The 26,988-nt window shown below is 43.8% G+C and overlaps 1 protein-coding gene and 2 pseudogenes across 1 annotated transcript; 2 read left to right on the top strand and 1 right to left on the bottom strand.

Annotated features, from left to right (window-relative positions):
- Positions 1-899: 899 nt before the first annotated feature.
- On the bottom strand, positions 900-17,125 carry LOC119279113 (annotated as a pseudogene).
- Positions 17,126-19,232: 2,107 nt separating this feature from the next.
- Positions 19,233-21,382, top strand: LOC119279112 (annotated as a pseudogene).
- A 1,480-nt stretch (positions 21,383-22,862) lies between these two features.
- On the top strand, positions 22,863-26,520 carry LOC119274428 (probable LRR receptor-like serine/threonine-protein kinase At3g47570). Its single transcript, XM_037555134.1, has 2 exons — positions 22,863-25,794; positions 25,885-26,520. Exons 1-2 carry the CDS (start codon positions 22,863-22,865, stop codon positions 26,250-26,252), a joined length of 3,300 nt encoding a protein of 1,099 aa, XP_037411031.1. The 3' UTR covers positions 26,253-26,520.
- The last annotated feature ends 468 nt before the right edge of the window (positions 26,521-26,988 follow it).

Genomic DNA, 26,988 nt, shown 5'->3' with positions numbered 1-26,988 from the left:
CTTCTGGCTGCTGTAGTACTACATATATACATGCTAACAGACATAAATGTTCCATCAGGCCATGATCAACTACTCCAAACCATTGCATGCTTTGCAAAAAAAACATACTAGATAAATCTCACTAACACGAGCACTAAGTGATTAAAGGAAGAAGTAATTTGTAGATTACACAGTGAACAAGTGAAGGATTTAAATCTCTCCATGTGGAAGAACTAAGTTGATGAAGACATGCAGTAGCAGGAGAAGCCTTGCATCATTGGTTTGGTTGGGTCGACGTCGAAAAGAGCGCCGCTGTACATGATCAGCACCCGAGCGGCTCAACCTTCCTATCCCCTACCTCAACTCGACCCGGCCTCAAGGAACCAGCAGCGCCGCTGTACCTGGGTCATATTTAGGTACACAATTAGCTAATATGTCAACATTTAGTTAGCATGAAAATAAAACAACAAACTCGGATAAGCATTAGCACTGTAGTACAGAATGTATCACTATAACTTTGGGAAATAGTTAGTCTGGTGGGTATCCAATTTACTTGCATATGACCAACACTAACCAGTATGAGTTCGTTCAATAACTAAAAAGTACTCAGTAAATTATACAGAATTTAAAGGATTATTTGTTTTTTGGGGGGCCTTTGATGCTAGATTAAGAAGATGCAAATGGGTAAATAATACGCAGTCGAAGCACCATCAATAATTCGAAATCTAACTGACAAACTAGGTGGAGCACTAGCCAAACTGACACGGAAACCAACACAGGGGTGATCACATTGTCATCATGACACCGAGCAAACACTAAAGGCAGAAGGAAGTGACTAGCACATAATCGAGCGGTGTAAGCCCTGTAGTCTTCACAGTAAAAAAAACAGAGAGGGGGAGACGGGCAACTTACAACATCACTCAGGACTTCCACTTCTTACCACCGGCCTTGCCAATCTGCAATTCGAAACCCAGACCAGATCAGGACACAAAAATCATTTACTAGCATGGATCCTACTTGCCACAGATATTACTTAGATTTACAGAACAGAAATCGCGTCAATAAAATGTATTCACTTCTCAGTACCAACCTCTTACCCAAAAGTGTTGAATTGCAACCATACATACAGTTAGTACCCTAAAGCCATGATACGGGGGCAAGAATTACGATCCGAGGTTGCGACACCTAAACATGATATATAGTCAAATAAACATAAATGATACAAGACTTCTTGTGAATAGCTCATGCTGCTACAAGAGCATCCCAGCCGTTGGCCCCCCAGAGGGCGCCTAAAATCGCCGCTTGGGGGTGACCCGGCGCAAAAAGTGGGTCTGGGGGCGAGTTGGCCCCCAGCCGCCGCGCCCAGGGCCGGCACTAGGCGTGAAAAAAAATTTAGACAAACTTGGGCTGAAACACGCCACTTTTCGGCAAACATGGGCTTTTATATTCGCAAATTTGGGCTAAAACACGCCATTACATATAAAAACTAGTCAAAAAAAAGACTTGCTGAAGGCCGAGAAGTCGCCGTCGTCGCCGCCGTCGTCGGCCTTCTCCTCCTTGACTCGGGCGCCCCTGCTGGACCCCTCCCCGGCTGGTGGCGGCGGCGACAGCACGTCGTCGTCGTCGTCGTCGCTGTCGTTGATGATGATGACGCCGCCTTCATCGCGGCCTCGGCGGGGCTGCGGGAAGCGCTCTAGAGCGGCGCGCTGGCGCTCCCTCACCATCTTCAGGGAGTCTTGGCGTGCCCATTCAAGGGCCGCGTCGTCGTCGAGATCGACCTCGCCGTGCTCCGCCTTCACCGGCGCCAGCAGTCCCGGCTCCGTCTTCACTGGAGTCAGCCTCGGCTCCGTCTTCACCGGCACGAGACCCGGCTCCGTCTTCGGCTTGACGAAGCGCAGGGGAGTAGCCGACGAGGAGGCGCGCCGGCCGCCCTCCCTGATGACGATGCCGGCGCTACGTGTGCGCCGGCCGAGCGATGTCTCCGCCGCGGGCGCGGCCTTGACGCCGAGCAGCGATGGAGTGCCGGAGGAGTGGGAGGAAGAACGCGACGAGGAAGAGGAGGAGGAGGAGCCGAACCTCCTCGGCGCCCATTGCCCGTCGCGTCGGCGGTGCGTCGGGGCGGCCGTCCTCGCCGGGGGGTACGCCAACGGTGGGTTGTTGCCGCCCTTGAAGTGCGCCAGCATGCCGTCGAGGGTGCGGCCGGGGACGCCCCACCAGAGGTGGCGCCCCTCGCTGTTCTAGGTGTCGCCGACCACCGGCGCCCCATTAGTGGACGCCAGCCGTTGCTACTGGTGGCGCTCGAAGTACGCCGCCCACGCCGCGTTGTTGTCAGCGGCGTACTGGGGAAGGGAGCGCTCGACGTCGCTGAGAAAGGCACGCGATATCTCGACCTCGTCGGCGAAGTACGATGGCTTGGTGACGGCGTCGGGCAACGGGGGAATGGGCACTCCCCCATTGCTGAGCCTCCAGCCCGTCGGCCCGGCGCGCATGTCCGGCGGTGATACGTCTCCAACGTATCTATAATTTTTTATTACTCCATGCTACTTTGTCTACTGTTTTGGACTATATTGGGCTTTATTTTCCACTTTTATATTATTTTTGGGACTAACCTATTAACCGGAGGCCCAGCCCAGAATTGCTGTTTTTTGCCTATTTCGGTATTTCGAAGAAACAGAATATCAAACGGAGTCCAAACGGAATAAAACCTTCGGGAACGTGATTTTCTCACCGAATGTTATCCAGGAGACTTGGACCCTACTCCAAGCAGTGCCAGAGGCGGTCACGAGGGTGGAGGGCGCACCTCCTGGGCGCGCCCCCCTACCTCGTGGGCCCCTCGGAGCTCCACCGATGTACTCCTTCCTCCTATATATACCTATGTATCCCCGAACGATCAGAACAGGAGCCAAAAACCTAATTCCACCGCCGCAACCTTCTGTATCCACGAGATCCCATCTTGGGGCCTGTTCCGGAGCTCCGCCGGAGAGGGCATCCACCACGGAGGGCTTCTACATCAACACCATTGCCTCTCCGATGAAGTGTGAGTAGTTTACTTCAGACCTTCGGGTCCATAGTTATTAGCTAGATGGCTTCTTCTCTCTTTTTGGATCTCAATACAATGTTCTCCCCCTCTCTCGTGGAGATCTATTCGATGTAATCTTCTTCTTGTGGTGTGTTTGTTGAGACGGCGGAATTGTGTGTTTATGATCCAGTATTATCTATGGAAATATTTGATTTTTCTCTGAATTCTTTTATGTATGATTGAGTTATCATTGCAAGTCTCTTCGAATTATCTTTTTGGTTTGGCCAACTAGATTGGTAGTTCTTGCAATGGGAGAGTGCTTAGCTTTGGGTTCAATCTTGCGGTGTCCTTACTCAGTGACAGAAAGAGTTGCAAGGCACGTATTGTATTGTTGCCATCGAGGATAACAAGATGGGGTTTTTATCATATTGCATGAATTTATCCCTCTACATCATGTCATCTTGCTTACGGCGTTACTCTGTTTTTACTTAATACTCTAGATGCATGCTGGATAGCGGTCGATGAGTGGAGTAATAGTAGTAGATGCAGAATCGTTTCGATCTACTTGTTTTGGACGTGATGCCTATATACATGATCATCGCCTAGATATACTCATAACTATGCTCAATTCTGTGAATTGCTCAACAATAATTTGTTCACCCACCGTAGAATACTTATGCTCTTAAGAGAAGCCACTAGTGAAACCTATGGCCCCTGGGTCTATTCTCATCATATCAATCTATATTACTTTATTTACTTGCTTTGTTTTACTTTGCCTTTTACTTTTTACTTTGCATCTATCTATCAAAAATACCAAAAATATTATCTCTATCAGATCTCACTCTCGTAAGTGACCGTGAAGGGATTGACAACCCCTAAGCGTTGGTTGCGAGTTGCTATCGTTTTGTGTAGGTACGAGGGACTTGTGCGTGGTCTCCTACTGGATTGATACCTTGGTTCTCAAAAACTGAGGGAAATACTTATGCTACTTTACTGCATCATCCTCTCCTCTTCGGGGAAATCCAACGCAGTGCTCAAGAGGTAGCAAGAAGAATTTCTGACGTCGTTGCCGGGGAGGCTCACGCAAGCAAGTCAACCATATCAAGTACCCATCACAATCCCTATCTCTCGCATTACATTATTTCCCTCTCGTTTTCCTCTCCCCCTCTTCACCCTTGCCGTTTTGTTCGCCCTCTCTTTCCCAATCTCCTCCTCTCTTTTTCTTTTGACTTTTTCTTGTTTGCCTTTGCTTGTGTGTTGGATTACTTGTTGCCATGGCACGAGATAATACCAAATTGTGTGATTTCTCGAATACCAATAATAATGATTTCCTTAGTACTCCGATTGCTCCTCTTAATAATGATGAGTCTCGTGAAATCAATACCGCTTTGTTGAATCTTGTTATGAAAGATCAATTTGCCGGCCTTCCTAGTGAAGATGTCGCTACTCATCTAAACAATTTTGTTGATTTGTGTGATATGCAAAAGAAGAAAGATACGGATAACAATATTGTCAAATTAAAGTTATTTCCGTTTTCACTTAGAGGTTGTGCTAAAGTTTGGATTTCATCTTTGCCTAAAAATAGTATTGATTCTTGGAACAAGTGCAAAGATGCTTTTATCTCTAAGTATTTTCCTCCCGCTAAGATTATCACTCTTAGGAACGATATCATGAATTTTAAACAACTTGATCATGAGCATGTTGCCCAATCTTGGGAAAGAATGAAATTAATGCTTCCAATTGCCCTACTCATGGTTTGAATTTATGGATGATCATACAAATTTTTTATGCCGGATTGAATTTTGCTTCTAGAAATCTTTTAGATTTGGCCGTGGGAGGCACTTTTATGGAAATTACGTTAGGGGATGCTACCAAATTGCTTGATAATATTATGGCTAATTATTCTCAATGGCATACTGAAAGAACTTCTAGTAAAAAAGTGTATGATATAGAAGAAATCGATGTTTTGAGTGAAAAGATGGATGAACTTATGAAGATGTTTGCTACTAAAAATACTTCTCTTGATCCCAATGATATGCCTTTATCTACTTTGATTGAGAATAATAATGAATCTATGTATGTGAATTTTGTTGGAAGGAATAGTTTTGGAAATAACGCGGATAGAGGGAATTTTAATCCTAGGCCTTATCCTAGTAATCCTTCTAATAATTATGGAAATTCCTACAACAACTCTTATGGAAATTTTAATAAGATGCCCACTAAATTTGAGAGTAGTGTTAAAGAGTTTATGAATTCACAAAAGAATTTTAATGCTTTGCTTGAAGAAAAATTGCTTAAGGTTGATGATTTGGCTAGGAACGTTGATAGAATTTCTCTTGAAATTGATTCTTTAAAGCTTAGATCTATTCCTCCTAAGCATGATATCAATGAGTCTCTTCAAGCCATGAGAATTTCCATTGATGAGTGCAAGGAAAGAACCGCTAGGATGCGTGCTTCCAAAGATGCCTTTATTAAAGCGTGTTCTTCCAATCCCTATGAAAATCAAGATGAAGATCTAAAAGTTATTGATGTGTCCCCCATTAAATCTTTGTTTTGCAATATGAATCTTGATGAATCTGAAAATTATCTTCCTTTACCTAGAAGGCGTTCTTAGAATTCGGAGTTTCTAGATCTTGATGATGAAATTGATGAAAGTGGGATTGAAATAAATAAAAACCGTGATGTTGCTAAACCCACTATTTTGGATCTCAATGAATTTAATTATGAAAATTGCTCTTTGTTTGGTTGTATTTCCTTGTTGCAATCCGTTCTAGATTCTCCTCATGCTTATAGTCAAAATAAGGCCTTTACCGAACATATTGTTGATGCTTTGATGCAATCTTATGAAGAAAAACTTGAGTTGAAAGTTTCCATCCCTAGAAAACTCTATGATGAGTGGGAACCTACTATTAAAATTAAAATTAAAGACTTTGAGTTTTATGCTTTGTGTGATTTGGGTGCTAGTGTCTGTACTATCCCTAAAACTTTATGTGATTTGCTAGATTTCTGCGACTTTGATGATTGCTCACTAAATTTGCATCTTGCGGATTCCACTATTAGAAAGCCTATGGGACGAATTAATGATGTTCTTATTGTTGCCAATAGGAATTATGTGCCCGTAGATTTCATCGTTCTTGATATAGATTGCAATCCTTCATGTCCTATTATTCTTGGTAGACCTTTTCTTAGAACGATTGGTGCAATTATTGATATGAAGGAAGGGAATATTAGATTCCAATTCCCCTTAAAGAAGGGTATGGAACACTTCCCTAGAAAGAAAATAAAATTACCATATGAATCTATTATGAGAGCCACTTATGGATTGCCTACCAAAGATGGCAATACCTAGATCTATCTTCACTTTTATGCCTAGCTAGGGGCGTTAAACGATAGCGCTTGTTGGGAGGGAACCCAATTTTATTTTATGTTCTTTGTTTTTGTTCCTGTTCAGTGCTAAATTTTGTTTCTACTTTCTATTTAGATGTGGTTTTGTGTTTTAATTAGTGTTTGTGCCAAGTAGAACCTATAGGATAAGGTATGATGATAGTTGTTTTGATTCTGCTGAAAAACAGAAACTTTGCGCTCACGAGAAAAAATTCAATAAATCACAGGAACGTGCTTTTGCATTGATTCTTTTTGATGCTGATCAATAAACAAATTTCCAGTACGTCCTATTTTGGTTGGAATTGTTAGAGTTCCAGAAGTTTGCGTTAGTTACAGATTTCTACAGACTTTTCTGTTTTTGACAGATTCTGTTTTTTGTGTGTTGTTTGCTTATTTCAATGCATCTATGACTAATAAATTAGTTTATAAACCATAAGGAAGTTGGAATACAGTAGGTTTAACACCAATATAAATAAAGAATGAATTCATTACAGTACCTTGAAGTAGTCTTTTGTTTTATTTCACTAACGGAGCTCACGAGATTTCTATTGAGTTTTGTGTCCTGAAGTTTTCAAGTTTTGGGTGAATTCTTTTGATGGATTATGGAACAAAGAGTGGCAAGAGCCTAAGCTTGGGGATGCCCATAGCACCCCCAAGATAATCCAAGGACACCAAAAAGTCAAAGCTTGGGGATGCCCCGGAAGGCATCCCCTCTTTCGTCTACTTCCATCGGTAATTTACTTGGAGCTATATTTTTATTCACCAACATGACAAGTGTTTTGCTTGGAGCGTCTTGTATTATTTGTGTCTTTGCTTGTCAGTTTACCACAATTATCCTTGATGTACACACCTTTTGAGAGAGCCATACCTGAATTGGAAATTGCTAGAATACTCTATGTGCTTCACTTATATCTTTTGAGCTTGATAGTTTTGCTCTATGTGCTTCACTTATATCTTTTGAGCGTAATAATTTTTGCTCTAGTACTTCAGATATTTTAGAGAACGTTAACGGTGATGGATTTGTTTTAAAGAAACTATTTGATCTCTCATGCTTCACTTAGATTATTTTGAGAGTCAGTAATAGCATGGTAATTTGCTTAATGTTAATATACTTGATATTCAAGATATGTGAAACTTTCTTTTGAGTGAATTGAATACTAAGATAAGTTTGATGCTTGATAATTGTTTTGAGATATGGAGGTGATAATATCAAAGTCGTGCTAGTTGGGTGATTATGAATTTGAGAAATACTTTGGTTGAAGTTTGCAAGTCCCGTAGCATGCACGTATGGTTAAAGTTGTGTAACAAATTTGAAACATGAAGTGTACCTAGCTTGTGCATCCTCATAAGTGGCGGTCGGGGACGAGCGATGGTCTTTTCCTACCAATCTATCCCCCTAGGAGCATGCGCGTAGTACTTGATTTTTGATGACTTCTAAATTTTTGCCATAAGTATATGAGTTCTTTTGACTAATGTTGAGTCCATGGATTATACGCACTCTCACCTTTCCACCTTTGATAGCCTCTTCGGTACCGTGCATTGCCCTTTCTCACCTTGAGAGTTGGCGCAAACTTCGCCGGTGCATCCAAACCCCGTGATACGATACGCTCTATCACACATAAACCTCCTTATATCTTCCTCAAAACAGCCACCATACCTACCTATTATGGCATTTCCATAGTCATTCCGAGATATATTACCATGCAACTTCCATCATCATGACATACATTACTTTTGTCATACTGCTATTGCATGATCATGTAGTTGACATCGTATTTGTGGCAAAGTCACCATGCATTATTTTTCATACATGTCACTCTTGATTCATTGCACCATCCCGGTACACCGCCGGAGGCATTCATATAGAGTCATATCTTGTTCTATGTTTCGAGTTGTAATCCTTGTGTTGTAATCTATAGAAGTGTGATGATCATCATTATTAGAGCATTGCCCAAATAAAAAAAAGAGAAAGGCCAAAAAGGAAAAAAAGGCCCAAAAAAAAGAAAAAAAAGGGACAATGCTACTATCTCTTTTTCCACACTTGCGCTTCAAAGTAGCACCTTGTTCTTCATGTAGTGACTCTCATAAGTTGTCCTTTTTATACTAGTGGGAATTTTTCATTATAGAACTTGGCTTGTATATTCCTACGATGGGCTTCCTCAAATGCCCTAGGTCTTCGTGAGCGAGCAAGTTGGATGCACACCCACTAGGTTTCTTTTGTCAAGCATTCATAGCTCTAGTGCATCCGTTGCATGGCAATCCCTACTCCTCATGTTGACATCAATTGATGGGCATATCCATAACCCGTTGATTAGCCTCGTCAACGTGAGACTTTCTCCTTTTTTGTCTTCTCCATACAATCCCCATCATCATATTCTATTCCACCCATAGTGCTATATCCATGGCTCACGCTCATGTATTGTGTGAAAGTTGAAAAAGTTTGAAATTATTTAAGTATGAAACAATTGCTTGGCTTGTCATCGGGGGTATATAAGTTGGGAACATCTTTGTGTGATGAAAATGAAGCATAGCCTAATTAACTATATGATTTTGTAGGGATGAACTTTCTTTTGCCATGTTATTTTGAGAAGACATGATTGCTTTGATTAGTATGCTTGAAGTATTATTATTTTTGTGTCAATATGAACTTTTGTCTTGAATCTTTCGGATCTGAATATTCATATCACAATTAAGAAGATTTACATTGAAATTATGCCAAAGTATCACTCCGCATCAAAAATTCTTTTTTATCGTTTACCTACTCGAGGACGAGCAGGAATTAAGCTTGGGGATGCTTGATACGTCTCCAACGTATCTATAATTTTTGATTACTCCATGCTACTTTGTCTACTATTTTGGACTATATTGGGCTTTATTTTCCACTTTTATATTATTTTTGGACTAACCTATTAAACGGAGGCCCAGCCCAGAATTGTTGTTTTTTGCCTATTTCAGTATTTCGAAGAAACAGAATATCAAACGGAGTCCAAACGGAATAAAACCTTTGGGAACGTGATTTTCTCACCGAACGTGATTCAGGAGACTTGGACCCTACTCCAAGCAGTGCCAGAGGCGGTCACGAGGGTGGAGGGCACCCTCCTAGGCGCGCCCCCTACCTCGTGGGCCCCTCGAAGCTCCACCGACGTACTCCTTCCTCCTATATATACCTACGTATCCCCGAACGATCAGAACAGGAGCCAAAAACCTAATTCCATCGCCGCAACCTTCTGTATCCACAAGATCCCATCTTGGGGCTTGTTCCGGAGCTCCACCGGAGAGGGCATCCACCACGGAGGGCTTCTACATCAACACCATAGCCTCTCCGATGAAGTGTGAGTAGTTTACTTCAGACCTTCGGGTCCATAGTTATTAGCTAGATGGCTCTTCTCTCTTTTTGGATCTCAATACAATGTTCTCCCCCTCTCTCGTGGAGATCTAATCGATGTAATCTTCTTTTTGCGGTGTGTTTGTTGAGACCGATGAATTGTGGGTTTATGATCCAGTATTATCTATGGAAATATTTGATTCTTCTCTGAATTCTTTTATGTATGATTGAGTTATCTTTGCAAGTCTCTTCGAATTATCTTTTTGGTTTGGCCAACTAGATTGGTAGTTCTTGCAATGGGGGAAGTGCTTAGCTTTGGGTTCAATCTTGCGGTGTCCTTACTCAGTGACAGAAAGAGTTGCAAGGCACGTATTGTATTGTTGCCATCAAGGATAACAAGATTGGTTTTTATCATATTGCATTAATTTATCCCTCTACATCATGTCATCTTGCTTACGGCGTTACTCTGTTTTTACTTAATACTCTAGATGCATGCTGGATAGCGGGGGATAGCGGTCGATGAGTGGAGTAATAGTAGTAGATGCAGAATCGTTTCGATCTACTTGTTTTGGACGTGATGCCTATATACATGATCATCGCCTAGATATACTCATAACTATGCTCAATTCTGTCAATTGCTCAACAGTAATTTGTTCACCCACCGTAGAATACTTATGCTCTTGAGAGAAGCCACTAGTGAAACCTATGGCCCCCAGGTCCATTCTCATCATATCAATCTATATTACTTTATTTACTTGTTTTGTTTTACTTTGCCTTTTACTTTTTACTTTGCATCTATCTATCAAAAACACCAAAAATATTATGTCTATTAGATCTCACTCCCGTAAGTGACCGTGAAGGGATTGACAACCCCTAAGCGTTGGTTGCGAGTTGCTATCGTTTTGTGTAGGTACGAGGGACTTGTGCGTGGTCTCCTACTGGATTGATACCTTGGTTCTCAAAAACCGAGGGAAATACTTATGCTCCTTTACTGCATCATCCTCTCCTCTTCGGAGAAATCCAACACAGTGCTCAAGAGGTAGCAGGCGGTGTCGGGATGTTCCCCTGGAACAGGAGCCAGGACTCCTGTTCGCGGAGCGAACGGCGGCCGAAGCCGTTTGCCGCCGCCTCGTCTCCGGGGAAACGCTCGGCCATCGGGGAGAGGGAGTGGCTGGGAAGAAGAGATCGGCGAGGAGAGGGAGCGCTAAGGTGGCACTCCAACGCTGGAGAGCGAGACTATATATAGCCGAGGGAGGGGAGGCGTCGGCGCGCCGCCCTGTGACGCGCCGCCCGTGAGAGGAATCAATGGAAAAGCTGACCGGCGGCAGCCTTGCCATTGATTCCCCGCGGGAAACCGAGGCGTCGGGAAGACGAGGTGGGTGGTGTCGCTGACGCGGCTGCCACGCGGCACTTTCACACCAAAAATGATTCGCCCGGCGCCCCCGAGCGCCCCCCAGCGCGCCGGGTTCTGGTTGGGTCCGCCGGCGCCAATTTTGGCCCGACCCGGCGAAAAATGGGCCCCTGGGGCGCGACTGGGCCTATTTTTTGCCGCCGGCAGCCGAAAAGTCGTCTGGGGGGCCTTGTTGGGGGCGCGGCTGGAGATGCTCCAACACTGACCTTCCAGTGCAGTCCTCAGGGGCTCCACAAACTCGGGGAACTCGATCTCATCGAGCGCCTTGAAGACGTCCTCGGCGTTGATCGTCTGCCTCTTCCCGTCCTTGCACACATCATTCGCCCTGCAAATAAGATCACACCCATATCACTATCATCATCCCAAATGCATCACAACACAGCGATAGAGAAGCCTAATGCTATGCTGAAACTATTGGTTCCTCCTGCATTCCATGGGTGCGCCCTCCAGTGGCAGATTCTGAACCAGTGCTAACCTGATGCCAAGAAATTAACTACTACCACTGCCTACCACCAAAACACCCAAAACATTTCAGACAAGCATCAAATTCATCAGTTGGATCCACCCAGTAAATTGAATCCATCGACACGTAATTGACCCCACCAGACCAAACCAATCAGGATTGCTGGCAGGAATCAACCAGAGCAAGATTCAGGGGAAAGAAGAAATGGAGGCTGGGGAGGAGTGACACGCACGTGGCAGAGAGGTGGTGGATGAAGATGCGGGCGCCCTTCGCGAAGGCAGCCATGGAGTCCTTGTTGACGATGACCTCCGTCGGACGCGGCCCGGGCCAGCTTGTCCTTGACCAACCGGAGCACGATGGCCTTGGGCAGCTCCTCCACCTCCGCCTCCGTCATCGCCGCCACCGGCGCAGCCGCGGCCGCAGCTGCAGGCATCTTGGCCTTGGACCCCTCCCCCTTCTCGGCGGCCGCAGCAGCCTTAGGCTTCTTGGCCTTGGCCTTGGCCCCTCCCCGTTGAAGTCCCAATCGCCCTCCCTCCCCCCGATGCCGCCCAACCAGCCTGACGAGGACCCCGCGCCGGCCATCGCTCTGCTCGCGCTCTCGGCTCCCGACACCCACGACGGCCTTGCCAATATAGGATCACAGCGAGGGGTGGGGTGGGAGCAAGCGGGCACCCATGACGGCTGCGTGTCCTTGGTGGGTGGGTTCGCTAGGTCTGCGTGAGAAATCAAGGTACAGATCGGCGTGGGCACGGCCGTCGCCGCTCTGGGAGCGCCTGCTTGATCTGAGGCCGAACTAGGTGAGGTCCGTCGACGGTGGGGGTGGGGATGGGTATCGGGATCTGAGTGGCGACGGATCTAAGTAGGAGAGAGAGGTTGGGGGCGGCGGCTCCACCTCTCGGAGGAGTTCTCCAGATCGGAGCGAGGGAGAGCAGAGGGGCTCGCTGGTGGAGGCGGGGGAGGGAGGAATGAGAGAAAGAATGGAGGCAGGGTGTGGAAAATGTCCATGAGGACACACCTACACTACAGGAAACAGGTAATTTGCCGTCTGTGGATCACAGACGGCAAAGACGTAAATCCAGACGGCAAAGAGTTTGCCGTCAGGAAGTAGACGGCAAAGATAAATCGGTAAAGAATACTTTGCCGTCTGCTATTTTTTCTAGATGACGGCAAAGACTTTGCCGTCAGTCTATACTGTTTGCCGTCAGCCAGCAAAATCAAACGGAAAAAATGGCAATAGACGGAACGGACGGACTGACGGACGGCGTTAGTGCTTTGCTGTCAGCCAGAATCCATCTTTGCCGTCATCCTCAAACATCACAGACGGCAAATAATTTTTTTATTTAAAAAATATATCGTACAAATAATTGCACAGGCGACCAGGAACAAACTGATGAAGAACTCTACAGATGGGTGGGTGGGGACGTGGGGATAAGGTCATGGGGATGTGGTGGGATGGGTGGGTGGGGTCGGGCATGGTAGATGGAAAGAGAGGCACCGCAGGTCGGATCGTGCCATGTCATTGATCCGTGGATGGATCCGCGAGGTGTGCTTCTTTGCTTTGCCGTCTGCAAAAACAAACTACAGGCGGCAAAATTCATTGCCGTCTGCCTTTTTTATTATAGACGGCAAAATATGATCTTTTTCGTCTGTGTTTATTCGTACAAACGGCAAAGGCATATTTTGCAGTCTGTAATAAAAAACACAGACGGCAAAAATCTTTGCCGTCTGTAGTTTGTTTTGTAGATGGCAAAGTGAGCTCTTTGCCGTCTAATTTTTTTTCTGCAGACGGCAAAGTATATTTTGCCGATAGTTTCTCTTTGCCGTCTGTTGATGACGGCAAACCCTTTCTTTGTTGTCTGCCCCGACAAAATGCTGACGGCAAAGACAATATTGATGGCAAATCTCTTGTTTCCCGTAGTGCTAGGGTTTCGGCTCGGGTGGGTTTGGACCGTTGGATCCGGAAGCATCCGACTGTGGTTGATGCATGATCCATATGATATGCCCATGGACAAATTAGAATGCAGCAAACCATTTGAAGACCTTATGACATATAAATTGGTCGTGATCGATTCAAGATAAAAAATATTATTCCAATTTTCAGTGCTCAAAATGAGTTTTTTGTGAAAGTACTATCAAATATTTGTTCAAACGATATCATATTTTGCACAAGTTTACATCTTAGATTTGCAAACAATATTGACAAAGGGAGTTTTTATTTCCTTTCCATGAAAAATCAATTTTCCCATTTTCGAGTGCCCAAAATAAGTTTTTTTATGAAGGACCTACCACATATTTTTTCTGAAATTATACCAAATCATTTTTATAAAATACTAGGACAAATTTAATGCATGGTTTACCAAATGGTTGGCTGTCAAAAGTTTCGATCCACCTCCCGTGAAAAAGACAAATTCCTGCCGATTCAGTAGGGACTGGGTCAAATTTGAACTGCAGCTACCTCATAGTTTGCTCTTTATTTTTTCTAAAAATCATTTCTAGGTACATAAGTATCTATTTAATCAGAGAAACATCAAAAATTTTCCAAGATTCAACCACTAGCTAGGAACGGTCAACCGTCGTTTTAACCACATTTTGAAACAGGCATAAAATATTCAAAAAATCAAAAAATTGGAAAACCTTCGCATTGTGTCATTATATGTGACCAAGTTTCCAGGAAAAATAATAAACTTGTAATACAGAAATTATTTTAAAAAATTATTCTCAGAAACGAGCTATCATGTGTGCAGATCAATGGCTTTCAACACAAATGATCAATCTTATAGACACATTCATGGCATAGTTTGTTCAAATGATCGCATATCATGCACAAAGGTGCATATTGGAATGGCAAACAATGTTGCCTAAGGAAGTTTTCATTTTCTTTCGATAAAAAATTCATTTTCCATTTTTTCGAGTGCCCAAAATGAGTTTTTTGTGAAGGACCTACCATATATTTGTTGCAAAATTGGACCAAATAAATTTTCTAAAATATTAGGTCATATTTAATGCACAATTGACCAAATGTTTGGTTGTCACAATCTTTGATCCACCTCTCATGAAAAAGACAAATTTCTACCGATTCAGTCGGAAGCGGATCAAATTTGAACTGCAACTACCTCATAATTTGTTCTTTATTTTTCTCAAAAATCATTTCTAGGTACAAAAGTATCTATTTAATTAGAGAAACATCAACAATTTTCCAAGATTCAACCACTAGCTAGGAACGGTCAAGCCCGCCGTTTTGATCGCGTTTTGAAACGGGCATAAAATTTAAAAAAATAATAATTGGAAAACCTTCCCATTGTGTCATTATATGTGACCAAGTTTCCAGGCAAAATAATAAACTTGTAATACAGAAATTATTTTTAGAAAGTGTTCTTAGAAACGAGCTATCTTGTGTGGAGAACAATGGCTTTCAAGCCAAATGATCAATCTTATGGCCACATTCATGGCATAGTTTGTTCAAATGACCTCATATCGTGCATAAGGGTGCATCTCAGAATGACAAACAATGTTGCCTAAGGAAGTTTTCATTTTCTTTGGACGAAAAAATTATTTTCCATTTTTTCGAGTGCCCAAAATGAGTTTTTTTGTGAAGGACCTACCATATATTTGTTGCAAAATTGGACCAAATCAATTTTATAAAATACTAGGCCATATATAATGCACAATTGTCCAAATGGTTAGGTGTCAAAAGTTTTCATCCACCTCTCATGAAAAAGACAAATTTCCGCCGATTCAGTTGGAAGCAGATCAAATTTGAACTGTAGCTGCCTTACAGTTTGCTTTTTATTTTTTACAAAAATCATTTTTAGGTACATAAGTATTTATTTTATCAGAGAAGCACCAAAAGAAAAATCCAAGATTCAACCACTAGCTAGGAACGGTCATGCCTGCGATTTTGACCGCATTTTGAAACGGGCATAAAAAATTCAAATAAATTTAAAAAATTGGAAAAATTCCGCATTCTGGTCATATATGTGACCAAGTTTCCAGAAAAAAATAAACTTGTAATACGATAATTATTTTAAAAAAGTGTTCTCAGAAATGAGCTATCATGTGTGAAGATTCATGGGTTTCAAGTCAAATGATCAATCTTATGGCCACATTTCATGACATAGTTTGTTTGAATGACCTCATATCGTGCAAAAGGGTGCATCTTTGAATGGCGAACAATGTTGCCTAAGGAAGTTTTCATTTTCTTTGAACGAAAAATTCATTTTCCATTTTTTAGAGTTCCCAAAATGAGTTTTTTTTAAGGACCTACCATATATTTGTTGCAAAATTGGACCAAATAAATTTTCTAAAATATTATGTCATATATAATGTACAATCGACCAAATGGTTGGGTGTCAAAAGTTTTGATCCACCTCTCGTGAAAAAGATAAATTTTCGCCGATTCAGGTGGAAGTGGGTCAAATTTGAACTGCAGCTGCCTTATAGTTTTCTCTTGATTTTTTCCAAAAATCATTTATAATTACATAAGTACCTATTTAATCATAAATACATGGTTTGGTGGCGATACATCAAGGATTGGACAGTGGCCGAGGGCCTCAACTGTAGAGCGCGTAAGTTCGGATGCCCGCCGCGTGCTCACCTCGTGACTGTGGTGTTGCCATGCATTCTGGGCGGACTAGGAATGTCTACTGGGTTGTACACTCCCCAGGTAGGTGCTAGGAAGAAAATTATAACATAAGATTCTTAGGAGGAGACCGAACTATGCTTAAACATAATTAACAGTCAAGTGTTTTGATTAGCGGTACCGGAAATGTACATGGCCAATGTGCGTGAGTTTTGGCTGAGGATTATCATATACTAAGAAGAATGTCTTCACAAATTTTTAGGAAAATCAAGAATATATAAATAACACTTCCTTCACAAAGTGTTGCTCTGAACAGAATAGGAAAATGAATATTGTTGAATTATTTTTGAACTAGGCAAGGAAGGTTTTTGACATATTTGATGAAGATATGATCTAAACAATTTATCAGAATTCTTTGGGAATTTTTGAAATAACAGAAATACAGGTTGCTTCACAACCTAGGGCAAAAATTGACACATGGACATGACACATAAGCAAAACTGATGAGATGGCGCCTAGTCATCGCGACCCACCATAATTTACAAGGCTATGACCATCTATATTGGTCGTTAACAACTAGAATTAAGGCAGCGAACCAGCGTTGTTTGCTTTATGACCATTTCGTGTAAGGAAATTACGACCTTGCTGACCAAAATAGTCGTAGTTAATGGTTTAGTGTTTAGAGCCCCCAAACAGCTTTTGACCAACTGGTCTCAAATGGTCATAAATCTATGCCCAATTCTTTCAGGGACACTGACAGAAGGTCTAGTTGACATATTTCTTGTAGTGTGAGCTTGTCCATTGCAAATATGTGCCAAGTCTTTCTCATTTGCCGTCATTGGCAACGGAGATGGAGTATTAATTCTGGTCGTTCTTTGGCTCGATGCTTCTCTAACGTGTTGGTTCTTCTGGACTGAGGCTGACGACTTCCCGCCTGCGGAGATCCCGTTTGCACTAAACCCCATGCCTGAGTTGGCTGGAGCATGAATTCAATATTGCCCGTCATAGACACTGGCATAGGCTCCAATATGAGATGAACATTGTGTTACATATATGAACATTCGTGTTGAGACACTCCGGCGTCACATAGCCGAGGTGTTTGTACATGAGCTTGTCCATTGCATATGTGTGCCAAGTCTTTCTTATTTCCCGTCACCGGCAACGGAGATGGAGTATTAATTCTGGTCGTTCTTTGGCTCGATGCTGCTCTAACGTGCTGGTTCTTCTGGACTGAGGCTGACGACTTTCCGTTCGCGGAGATCCCGTTTGCACTAAACAAGGTTTTGCCGAGTCCGTGTGGGAGCGGCGGCGGCGGCTGCGCGGCGGCGAGCCATCAGCCCGCGTTGGTGCTTGTTCTGGGTTGGTTACCCAAGGATCCAAATGTAATTTCTATTCTTTGTGGGGTTATGTGTACTACTGGATATCCTTTTTAATAGATCCGTGGTGGTTTTCACACAGAAAAACATTCATATTGAGAAACATGGACATGTGGCCCGAATCATAAGCGCAATTCTGGGTGTAAATCCTTAGGTGCGTTTGAAGGGGAGCCCGACCCATAAGCCCAACTCTGGCTTATATCCACAATTCTTGCAATGGGGAGCCGTTTATACCCTAGGTGCCGTCGGCCTCCGTCGCATGTGGGCAGCTCCCGCTCGAACAAAGCTCCAATTGAATGTTAAATTGTCAAACTGCAAAAAATAATGCTCCATATACTATTACGACATTCATGCATCAACTGGAAGGTCCTAGTAGAGGGGGAAGGTCGAAACATATTCCATGCTAGCGTTATCGATATGGATTGCTGAGATTTTAAGGAACAGGGCAATGTAGATTTCAACATCTTCAGAAATGGCAACCAAAGGGCGCAATCATGTTTCCTCAGCAGATCCGTGAGGAGCAATGCACTGCAGGAGATACTGAAATGGAGATAAATCAGATGGCGTAATCATGCTTCTTGAGGGATTCTGCGCAGCCGTCGGCGTTTATACAGGAGCCGGCTGTTGAGCCGTCACGTTTTCCCTTGTACCATGTGATGTATATCTTGTTCATGATTGTAACTGGTAGTCCTAGTCCTCAGGAGCCTTCCTAGTCTAGCGGCTTATCCTGAGATCATGCCCTGCATGTAGGGCAGCACCATGTATATGTAACCGGCTCTGACTAATGCAATACAGTGCGAGATTCATTATCCTGTTCCGGCTGCCGGCGAGCGATTCTCCCGGCGTGCTTCCGCGCAGCTGTCGCACTGGGGCAGCTCCCGCTTGAATTGGCTGGTGGCTAAGCGAGCTCCTCGTCTGAGCGAAGCGCCCCCAATCCTCTGGTCTGCTCTGGCGAGGGGCTCCAGGGCAGTGGGAGCTCTCTCCCATGGTGAGTAATGTTAGTACTAATCTTGATGCATGTAGTTAGTTGGCTTAGTGGCCGGTGGGGTGTGCCTGCATGCAGCAGGCTAGGCAAGTTTGAGTTAGTCTGCAGTTTGTTAGTGCATGCAGCACGGGTCGTCGGAGGCAGCCGCGTCGTGCGTATAGGAGTGCGTCGTGCGCGCGGCCGGAACGTACGGATCAAGCTGCATGTGTAGATGCATGTGGAGTTTGTTGTGTACGTGCGCGTATCAGCCGGAGGAGTTGCGTGGGCTCTGCGTCGCTGTATGGCTACAAAAGGCCTTGTAATCGCTGATGTAACTGGGGCGAGCTGAAAAGGAAAAAGGGCGTTTTAGCGCCGGGGCGTTGGTAGCCGGAAAAAAGTGCTTCGTCTACCTCCAGTCCGGCGTAAGAGAGAGCTAGTCTAGGGCGGCAACAACAAGTAATCGCTTTGCCCTCCTTTGTTTTTTGGTAGTAGTTACAGGATACTTTCTTTTTCTAGAATATAAGCAGGGGATCTGCGCGTCTCTGTGTTAGAAAGAGTTACATGATTCGTTACAGTATCTCTGCATTATGATTTGGAGTACACTACACAATGGAGTATGTGTTAAACTGACAAAATGCCAAAAAAAGGAGGGGAAGGGGGATAAAATCACAGCAGGAAATACTAGTACTGATGTGGAAAATACTGAAGCGTCGAACCGCATAATAAAGCTCCATGTTAGACTGTCATAATGCAAAAGATAAAGCTCCATTCGATTCTGGTATGCTGCAAATAGCTACTAGTACTATTCCTATATTCACGTATCAGTTGGCAGGTGCTAGCTAGTAGAGGGGGAAGGTCCGAACATATTCCATGCTAGTGCTATGGATTGCCGAGATTTTAAGGAACAGGGCAATGTACGTTTCAGTATCTTCAGAAATGGCAATCAAAGGGCGTAATCATGTTTCCTCAGTAGTTCTGTGAGGAGCAATGCACTGCAAGAGATACTGAAATGGAGATAAATCAGATGGTGTAATCATGCTTCTTGAGGGGTTCTGTGAGGAGAAATACTGAAGTGGAGATAAATCACTGAAACAGCAGACCAAGGTAACCAACAGATCATTGTATTTTTATGTCTGGGCTTACAACCCTCGTTGTGATGCTGGATTTCTTGAACGCTCTTGTGGAAACTTGGCTGCGATTCCATATGGTAGCTCGCTAGAGCAGAATGCAAGTTATGCACATATCATGGAATTCATAAGGAAGGGGTTTTGTGTTAACTTTCCTTATGATCCAAACAACCATCAGGTTCCTGATAATTTTTATGAAACCATCAAACACTATGCCTCAGCAACTCAACCAGGTGACTCTACACTTTGCACTGGAGTGTTGCCCATTATCAACATGTGGTCCCATTTCCTCCTGAATTAGTGTTTCTCTTATAACTATATAGAAATGGTTTTCCCCTATTAAACCTTTTTCGAATGGTGTGACTAACAGCTACTTCAGGGGGGCAAATACCTGATGCAAGCGTTCTGAATTGAACTCATGCTTTCTTCTGGAGTGAGATACACACTTCTTCGAATGCATAAATGTCCACCACTGCAATACAAAGTCACTCATGGTTGCTAAAGTCATGGTATATGTTATTGATGTACCAAGGTTCCTTATTGGTACGTGAGAATTTTCTGGTTTTAATCATCAATGCTGCACTCTTCTATGAATATGTGTGGTTATCTAACTCATGTGGCGCCTGCCAACTAATTTTGGACAGTACTATGCAGGTTCGTGTTGGCGCCCCTGGCTGTGTTGATTTTTCCTTGCCAACAAGTACTGGAAGACAAGGATAACAATCGATGCGGTCGAGAAATTCCTCAGAATGCAACAAATGATTGGCCCGACAAGGTACGCCTACACCGACATCACTGCGATCACAAGCCATTTCATAGATAAGCTGGGTCTGTACTCAACGGTGTGTTATTTCCAGGCAATGTTCATGTTGCGTTTAAGATGCTAGAGGGTAACTCAAGTTGCAACGGAGAAGACTTCATCAGTAAGGTCTCCACCATCGGTAGGATCCACCATGTCAATGTGGTGTGCTTAGTGGGCTTCTGCTCAGACGAGATGAGAAGGGCGCTTGTCTATGAGTACATGCCTCGAGGTTCTCTGGACAAATACATCTTCTTGGTTGAGAAGAGTTTCTCATGGGACAAGCTCAATGGGATCATTTTGGGCATTGGGAGGGGTATCAACTACCTGCATCAGGGTTGCTAGATGCAGATTCTCCACTTTGATATCAAGCCCCACAACATCCTTCTTGATAGCAATTTTGTCCCCAAAGTTGCTGATTTTGGTCTCGACAAACTGTACCCAAGGGACAACAGTTTTGTGCCATCCAGCGCCTTACGGGGGACTGTTGGGCACATAGCTCCTGAGATGATATCTCGGAGCTTCGGTGTCATATCAAGCAAGTCTGACGTTTACAGCTTTTTGGGATGCGGCTTCTGGAGTGGCTGGAGGAAGAAGGAATGACGACCCGAATGCGGCGAACTCGAGCCAAGTGTACTACCCGGCGTGGGTGTATGATCGGCTAACTGAACAAGACCATGTGGGTGAGATATCTGCTCGTGTTGATGATACTGGTATGCATGAGTTGGAGAAGAAGTTGTGCATTGTTGAATTATGTGCATCCAGATGAAGTCTAATGACAGGCCGGCGATGAATGAGGCGATAGAGATGTTGGAAGGAGGCCGTGATGGCTTGCGGATGCCTTTGAGGCCATTCTTCTGTGACGAAGGGCACGTCCATACCAAGGATACTTACTATCTCCATGGTCTGAGCTGACTGAAATCTCCGAGGACATGAGTGAAAATATTGATGTGTGATGTAATGCACGAGATGATGCACTTGGCTTTGAAAATAAATAAATGAAGAAATGGTTGTATAGTTGTATCATGTATGAAACAATCTGTGATGTTTACCGAGTACTTCCAAGCAGGAAGAAACATGTAATAACTATTACCTCCGTCCCTTAATATAAGATTTAGTTCAATTTGAACTAGAAAAACGACTTATATTAAGGGACGGAGGGAGTAGCAGAGTAGCATCCTACTGCGATGTCCAAGATACTTTTGCTTCAGCTGGTAACTCTTATACATGATATTTCAGCTGCTGCTCCTCTATATTATCTGATATGCTCAAACTTTTGTGCTGGGAACAACAGTTTCCCTTATATGAACTCTTCCCATGGATTTCATAAAAAGGAATAAAAGCTGGTGTATGCCGCCTGCAAATTCCTAAAACTAAGTTTCTTTTGAACGCATATTTTACTAGATTTGTTTTTGCCGAAACATATTTGTTCAAATCTGGTAGAATCTTCAGGTACAGGTTTGGAAGATGGAGAACCTCAACACCGAACATATGTTTATTCATTGCTGCACTCCATCCTTTTTAAGAAACGAGTAATTTTGAGTAATAAAAGTGAATGAAGCCATTTTCTAATCTTCCTTTTAACTTTTAGCAAGTCGTCACCGATGACAACGACAAAGGCTACACCCCCATTCTTTATGGGCATGCAGGTGGCAGTTGCATGTGCCAGTTGCTCCAGTGCCTGCTAGCGCATCAATTGTCGTGGAAGAATGAATTCCACCTATGACCGCGACATCCCGACATGTGAGATTTGGTGCAATCCTTTCGCATTAGCAGCAGTAAACATACGTAGCATATGGTAAATGCACATCGTCATCAGTAGGAAAGAGGAAGATATGGTCTATGCTTTCAGTGCTGCTCGTATCGTAATGCTGAAAGAAATGTCTTAGAAAGTTGAAACTGAAAGCAACCCAATTATTTTCTGCTTATTATTTTGATGGGGAGAAAGCAACACAAATAATTAGTTGCAAATGGACAAAGACACGTAAGCATGGATAATCTGCATGTAGATTTAGAAAGTACGTTCTAGAGTGTGTGGGTTCATATTTTCTAATCTAATATACTATAAACTTTTGAATTGGGTCTTGCTAACACATACTGTACTATGTAACAATCAAACATAAGCTTGTTGTCTCCATTATTTCCTGTTGTCGTAGCAGTAGTGCGCATGCACGTTTACTAACGAGGATAGAGTGACCGCAAGTCAAGGTCGTTGATGTGGAAAGCACCACTCAGAAAAGCTGGAGCCTCCTATATCAAAAGCTCTCACAGGCACCATTAGGGATCTCTCCACTGATCCACAAAAATATTACACCGAAAGCACCACTTGGAAGCTGGAGCCTATCAAAAACGACCCTTCCCACCATATTAAGATGGATGGATGGATCGATAAGACATCAGCCCAAAGCCAAAGCATGCACTCTGTCCCAAACATACATGGCCTCACTTGGATTTCCATCCATATCCATACCCATTCTCTTCTTGATCACCCTGCTGTCCATAGTACACACATCTTCTTCTCCTGGTCCAAGCAAGAGCAATGGTAGCGACACTGATCTCGCTGCCCTGCTTGCTTTCAAAGCACAGCTCTCCGACCCTCTCGGCATCCTTGCCAGCAACTGGACTACCGGTACGAATTTTTGCCACTGGTTTGGTGTCACATGCAGTCGGCGCCGGCAGCGCGTCACTGCTTTGAAACTGCCAGGCTCCCCTCTCCATGGATCAATCACTCCTCACCTTGGTAACCTCTCTTTCCTCTCCTATCTCAATCTCAACAATACAAATCTCATGGGCTCCATCCCAGATGATTTAGGACTACTTCGTCGTCTTAAATATCTACATCTCGGATTCAATGGCCTATCAGGTAGCATCCCAACCACCATAGGGAACCTCACAAGGCTTCGTGCTCTTTCCCTGTATTATAACCATCTATCTGGTTCAATCCCGATAGAACTGCAGAACCTGCAGAGTCTTGGCTACTTCAGTGTCTTGAGGAATTACCTGAGCGGCTCAATACCAACCTATCTATTTAATAATACCCCTCCAATAACTCACTTGAACTTCGGCAACAACAGCCTGTCAGGACATATACCATCTTGTATTGGCTCCTTACCAATGCTTAAGTTCCTTGTACTTCAAGTGAATCATTTCTGCGGCCCAGTACCTCCATCCATATTCAACAATTCTAGATTAACTGAAATCTGGCTTCAACTGAACTACAACTTAACTGGTCCAATCCCTAACAACGTAAGCTTTAGTCTACCAGCGTTGCAACAGATCAACCTGGGCGGCAACAGCTTCACCGGTGAGATTCCGTTGGGGCTCTCCTCTTGTCGCTATCTCCAAGCTATCTCCTTCAGTGTGAATTTCTTTGAGGGTGTTGTGCCAACGTGGTTGGGCAAGCTTTCCCATCTCAGTTTCCTTTCATTGGGTTGGAATCACCTTGTTGGTCCAATTCCAGTTGCACTTAGCAACCTCACTCAGCTAGGTTTACTAGCCCTACATGGTTGTAAGCTGTCGGGAGCCATTCCGGAAGAATTTGGACAGTTGGACCAACTCACTGTGTTGGATCTCTCAGACAATCAACTAGCTGGACCCATCCCTGCTTCTCTTGGTAACCTGTCTGAATTAGCATTCCTTCTCCTAGACAAAAACATGTTCCTTGGATCGGTACCAGGAACAATTGGTGGTACCGACTCTATGCTTCAAATTGATATTTCAAAGAACCGCCTAGAGGGGCATCTTAGCTTCTTATCCAGTTTTTCTAGTTTTAGAAAGCTCCAGTTTATTCACATCTCCTCAAATAATTTCACCGGTGACATTCCTAGCTATGTGGGGAACTTGTCGAGCCAGCTGCAGATTTTCGGTGCATCTAAGAACAATTTTGTTGGTGAACTTCCGGCTATGATTTCAAACCTAACAGGTCTTGAATGGCTAGATTTTTCAGAGAATCAGTTAGATAGCAAGATTCCGGAATCCATCGTGATGATGGAGAATCTCCAGTGGCTTGTCCTGCACGGAAATCGCTTGTTTGGGTCCATCCCACCTCAGATTGCAATGCTCAAGAATATAGGAAATCTGAACCTTTATAACAATAAATTGTCTGGTTCAATACCGGAGGGGATTGGTAACCTGACCAAGTTAGAATACCTGATATTGTCTGCCAACGAGTTATCATCAATTATCCCATCAAGTATATTTCATCTTGACAATCTCCTCCAATTAGATGTGTCTCAAAACTTCTTGACTGGCACATTACCGGTTGATATGGGCCACTTGAAGCAAATTGATAGCATGGACCTCTCTGCCAACCTCTTGGTTGGTAGCATCCCATATTCGGTTGGACAACTCCAAACGATAGCCTACTTAAACCTGTCACACAATTCATTTGATGGTTCACTTCCAGAATCTTTCAGCAAGCTAACCAGCTTGCAAACTTTGGACCTATCACATAACATTTTCTCTGGTACAATACCAAAGTACCTAGTAAATTTCACCATCCTGACCAGCTTGAACCTATCGTTCAACAAGCTACAAGGTCAAGTACCAGAAGGTGGTGTCTTCTTAAATATTAGTCAGCAATCCTTGACAGGGAATTCAGGGCTTTGTGGTGCTTCACATTTAGGATTTCCAATGTGCCCAAGTAACTCCAAAAGAACTAATAATGGCCGCATGCTGAAGATTTTGCTCCCTACTATCATCATAGCAATTGGACTTGTAGCTTTCTGCATATATGTAACAGCCAGAAAGAAGATTAAGAAGCAGCAAGGGATGTCAGCTTCTCCCGGTATGGTTTACATGCCCACCCATCACCTGGTCTCGTACCATGAGCTTGTTCGAGCAACTGATAATTTTAGTGAGAGCAACCTGCTAGGGTCTGGAAGTTTTGGAAAAGTTTTCAAGGGCCAGCTAAGCAATGGTTTGATTGTTGCAATCAAAGTTCTAGACATGCAGCTGGAACAAGCGATGAGAAGCTTTGATACAGAGTGCGGTGTACTACGGATGGCACGACACCGCAATCTAATGAGGATACTCAATACCTGCTCCAACATGGAATTTAGGGCATTGGTTCTTCAATACATGCCCAATGGCAGCTTAGAAATGCTTCTACACAACTCTCAAGGTACAACAGAAATGGGATTCAGTGAGAGACTAGGCATCATGCTTGATGTGTCCTTGGCAATGGAGTATCTACACCATGAACACTACGAGGTGGTCTTGCACTGTGACTTGAAGCCTAGCAATGTGTTGTTCGATGAGGGCATGACAGCACATGTGGCAGACTTTGGCATTGCAAGGTTGTTACTAGGTGATGACAACTCTACAATCACTGCGAGCATGCCTGGAACTGTTGGTTACATGGCACCAGGTACTATTACTATCTAGCACTTTTCTTGCTCAATCTACTTCTTATTGAACCACTGAGTAATTAAGGTAATCAGGCATGCCTTAATTTCAGAGTATGGGGCTCAGGGAAAAGCTTCACGAAGAAGTGATGTATTCAGCTTTGGGATAATGCTCTTTGAAGTTTTCACTGGAAAGAGACCCACAGATGCATTTTTTGTCGGAGATATAAGCCTGAGGCAGTGGGTTGTTGGGGCGTTTCCTGGAGAACTTTTCCGTGTTGTGGATGATCAGCTACTACAAGGGTCTTTTAGCTGCAGCATGGAGGGTTTTCTTGTGCCGATATTTGAGTTGGGTTTGGCCTGCACTAGCGACTCTCCTGACCAAAGGATGACAATGAGCGATGTGGTTGTGAAGCTGAAGAGGATCCAAGTGGCTTACAATAAAACAACAGCGGCCGCACGGAATGAAGCCAGTCATTGACCAACATTGCTTAGTTCGTCCTGCTATATATCAGAATAAAGGGCGAAAACCATGCAACCAAATTCAAGATGTCAAAAAGCTATGATGCAGCTATTAAGATATGCCACATGAATAGACTAGAACCTTCTAGATCCTATCACCGTACATGGTTTGGTTGAGATAAACCTTAACCATTTTCCATGTAATCCCTAGTATTCCCTATGTATCAAGTCCAATAACCTCTAGATGTAATTTCCTACTTATATGCTATTACGGGATAAGCACCGCAATATAAATACATTGTACGCGGCGTCCTGTGGGGCATGAGATGCTTCCTGAAATCCTACATGGTATTAAAGCATTCCTCTTCCATCTAGCGATCACTACCCCGATCTGCAACCACGGCCACTGTTCGCACACGAACACGTCACCGTGTACCTCCAACACCGAGGGTGATGCACCACAGCTCACGTTGAAGGAGACCCGGCCGGAAGCGCGGTACGCAGGCAATCCGGCGGGTGCTTTTGAGGACCCGAAACCCCACACGCCCGGGAGGGACCCTGTCAGGGCGCGCGGCGGCTATGGGCTGCCCTAGGTCGGCCTGACCGCCCCTAGGGCCTCGAGGTTTGCCGCCCTGCAATGAAGAAGAACAACGAAGAACGAGGAAGAAGAATAACTAGGGTTAAGGAGAAAAGATAAAAGATAAAAAGTGGTATATGATTTGATCGATTGTGTGTTGTTCAATTGGCCGTCACCC

Source organism: Triticum dicoccoides, chromosome 3B, assembly GCF_002162155.2.
Source record: "Triticum dicoccoides isolate Atlit2015 ecotype Zavitan chromosome 3B, WEW_v2.0, whole genome shotgun sequence".
Taxonomy (NCBI): Eukaryota; Viridiplantae; Streptophyta; class Magnoliopsida; order Poales; family Poaceae; genus Triticum; species Triticum dicoccoides.
Note: the sequence above shows the minus strand (reverse complement) of the source record. Positions and strands in the feature narration are given on the sequence as shown.

Bases quoted from the DNA above. Each gene is read 5' to 3' on its own strand.
- LOC119274428 (XM_037555134.1), top strand. From the start codon at position 22,863: ATGGCCTCACTTGGATTTCCATCCATATCCATACCCATTCTCTTCTTG. The intron at 25,795-25,884 runs GTACTATTACTA...CCTTAATTTCAG, and splicing joins TGTTGGTTACATGGCACCAG to AGTATGGGGCTCAGGGAAAA.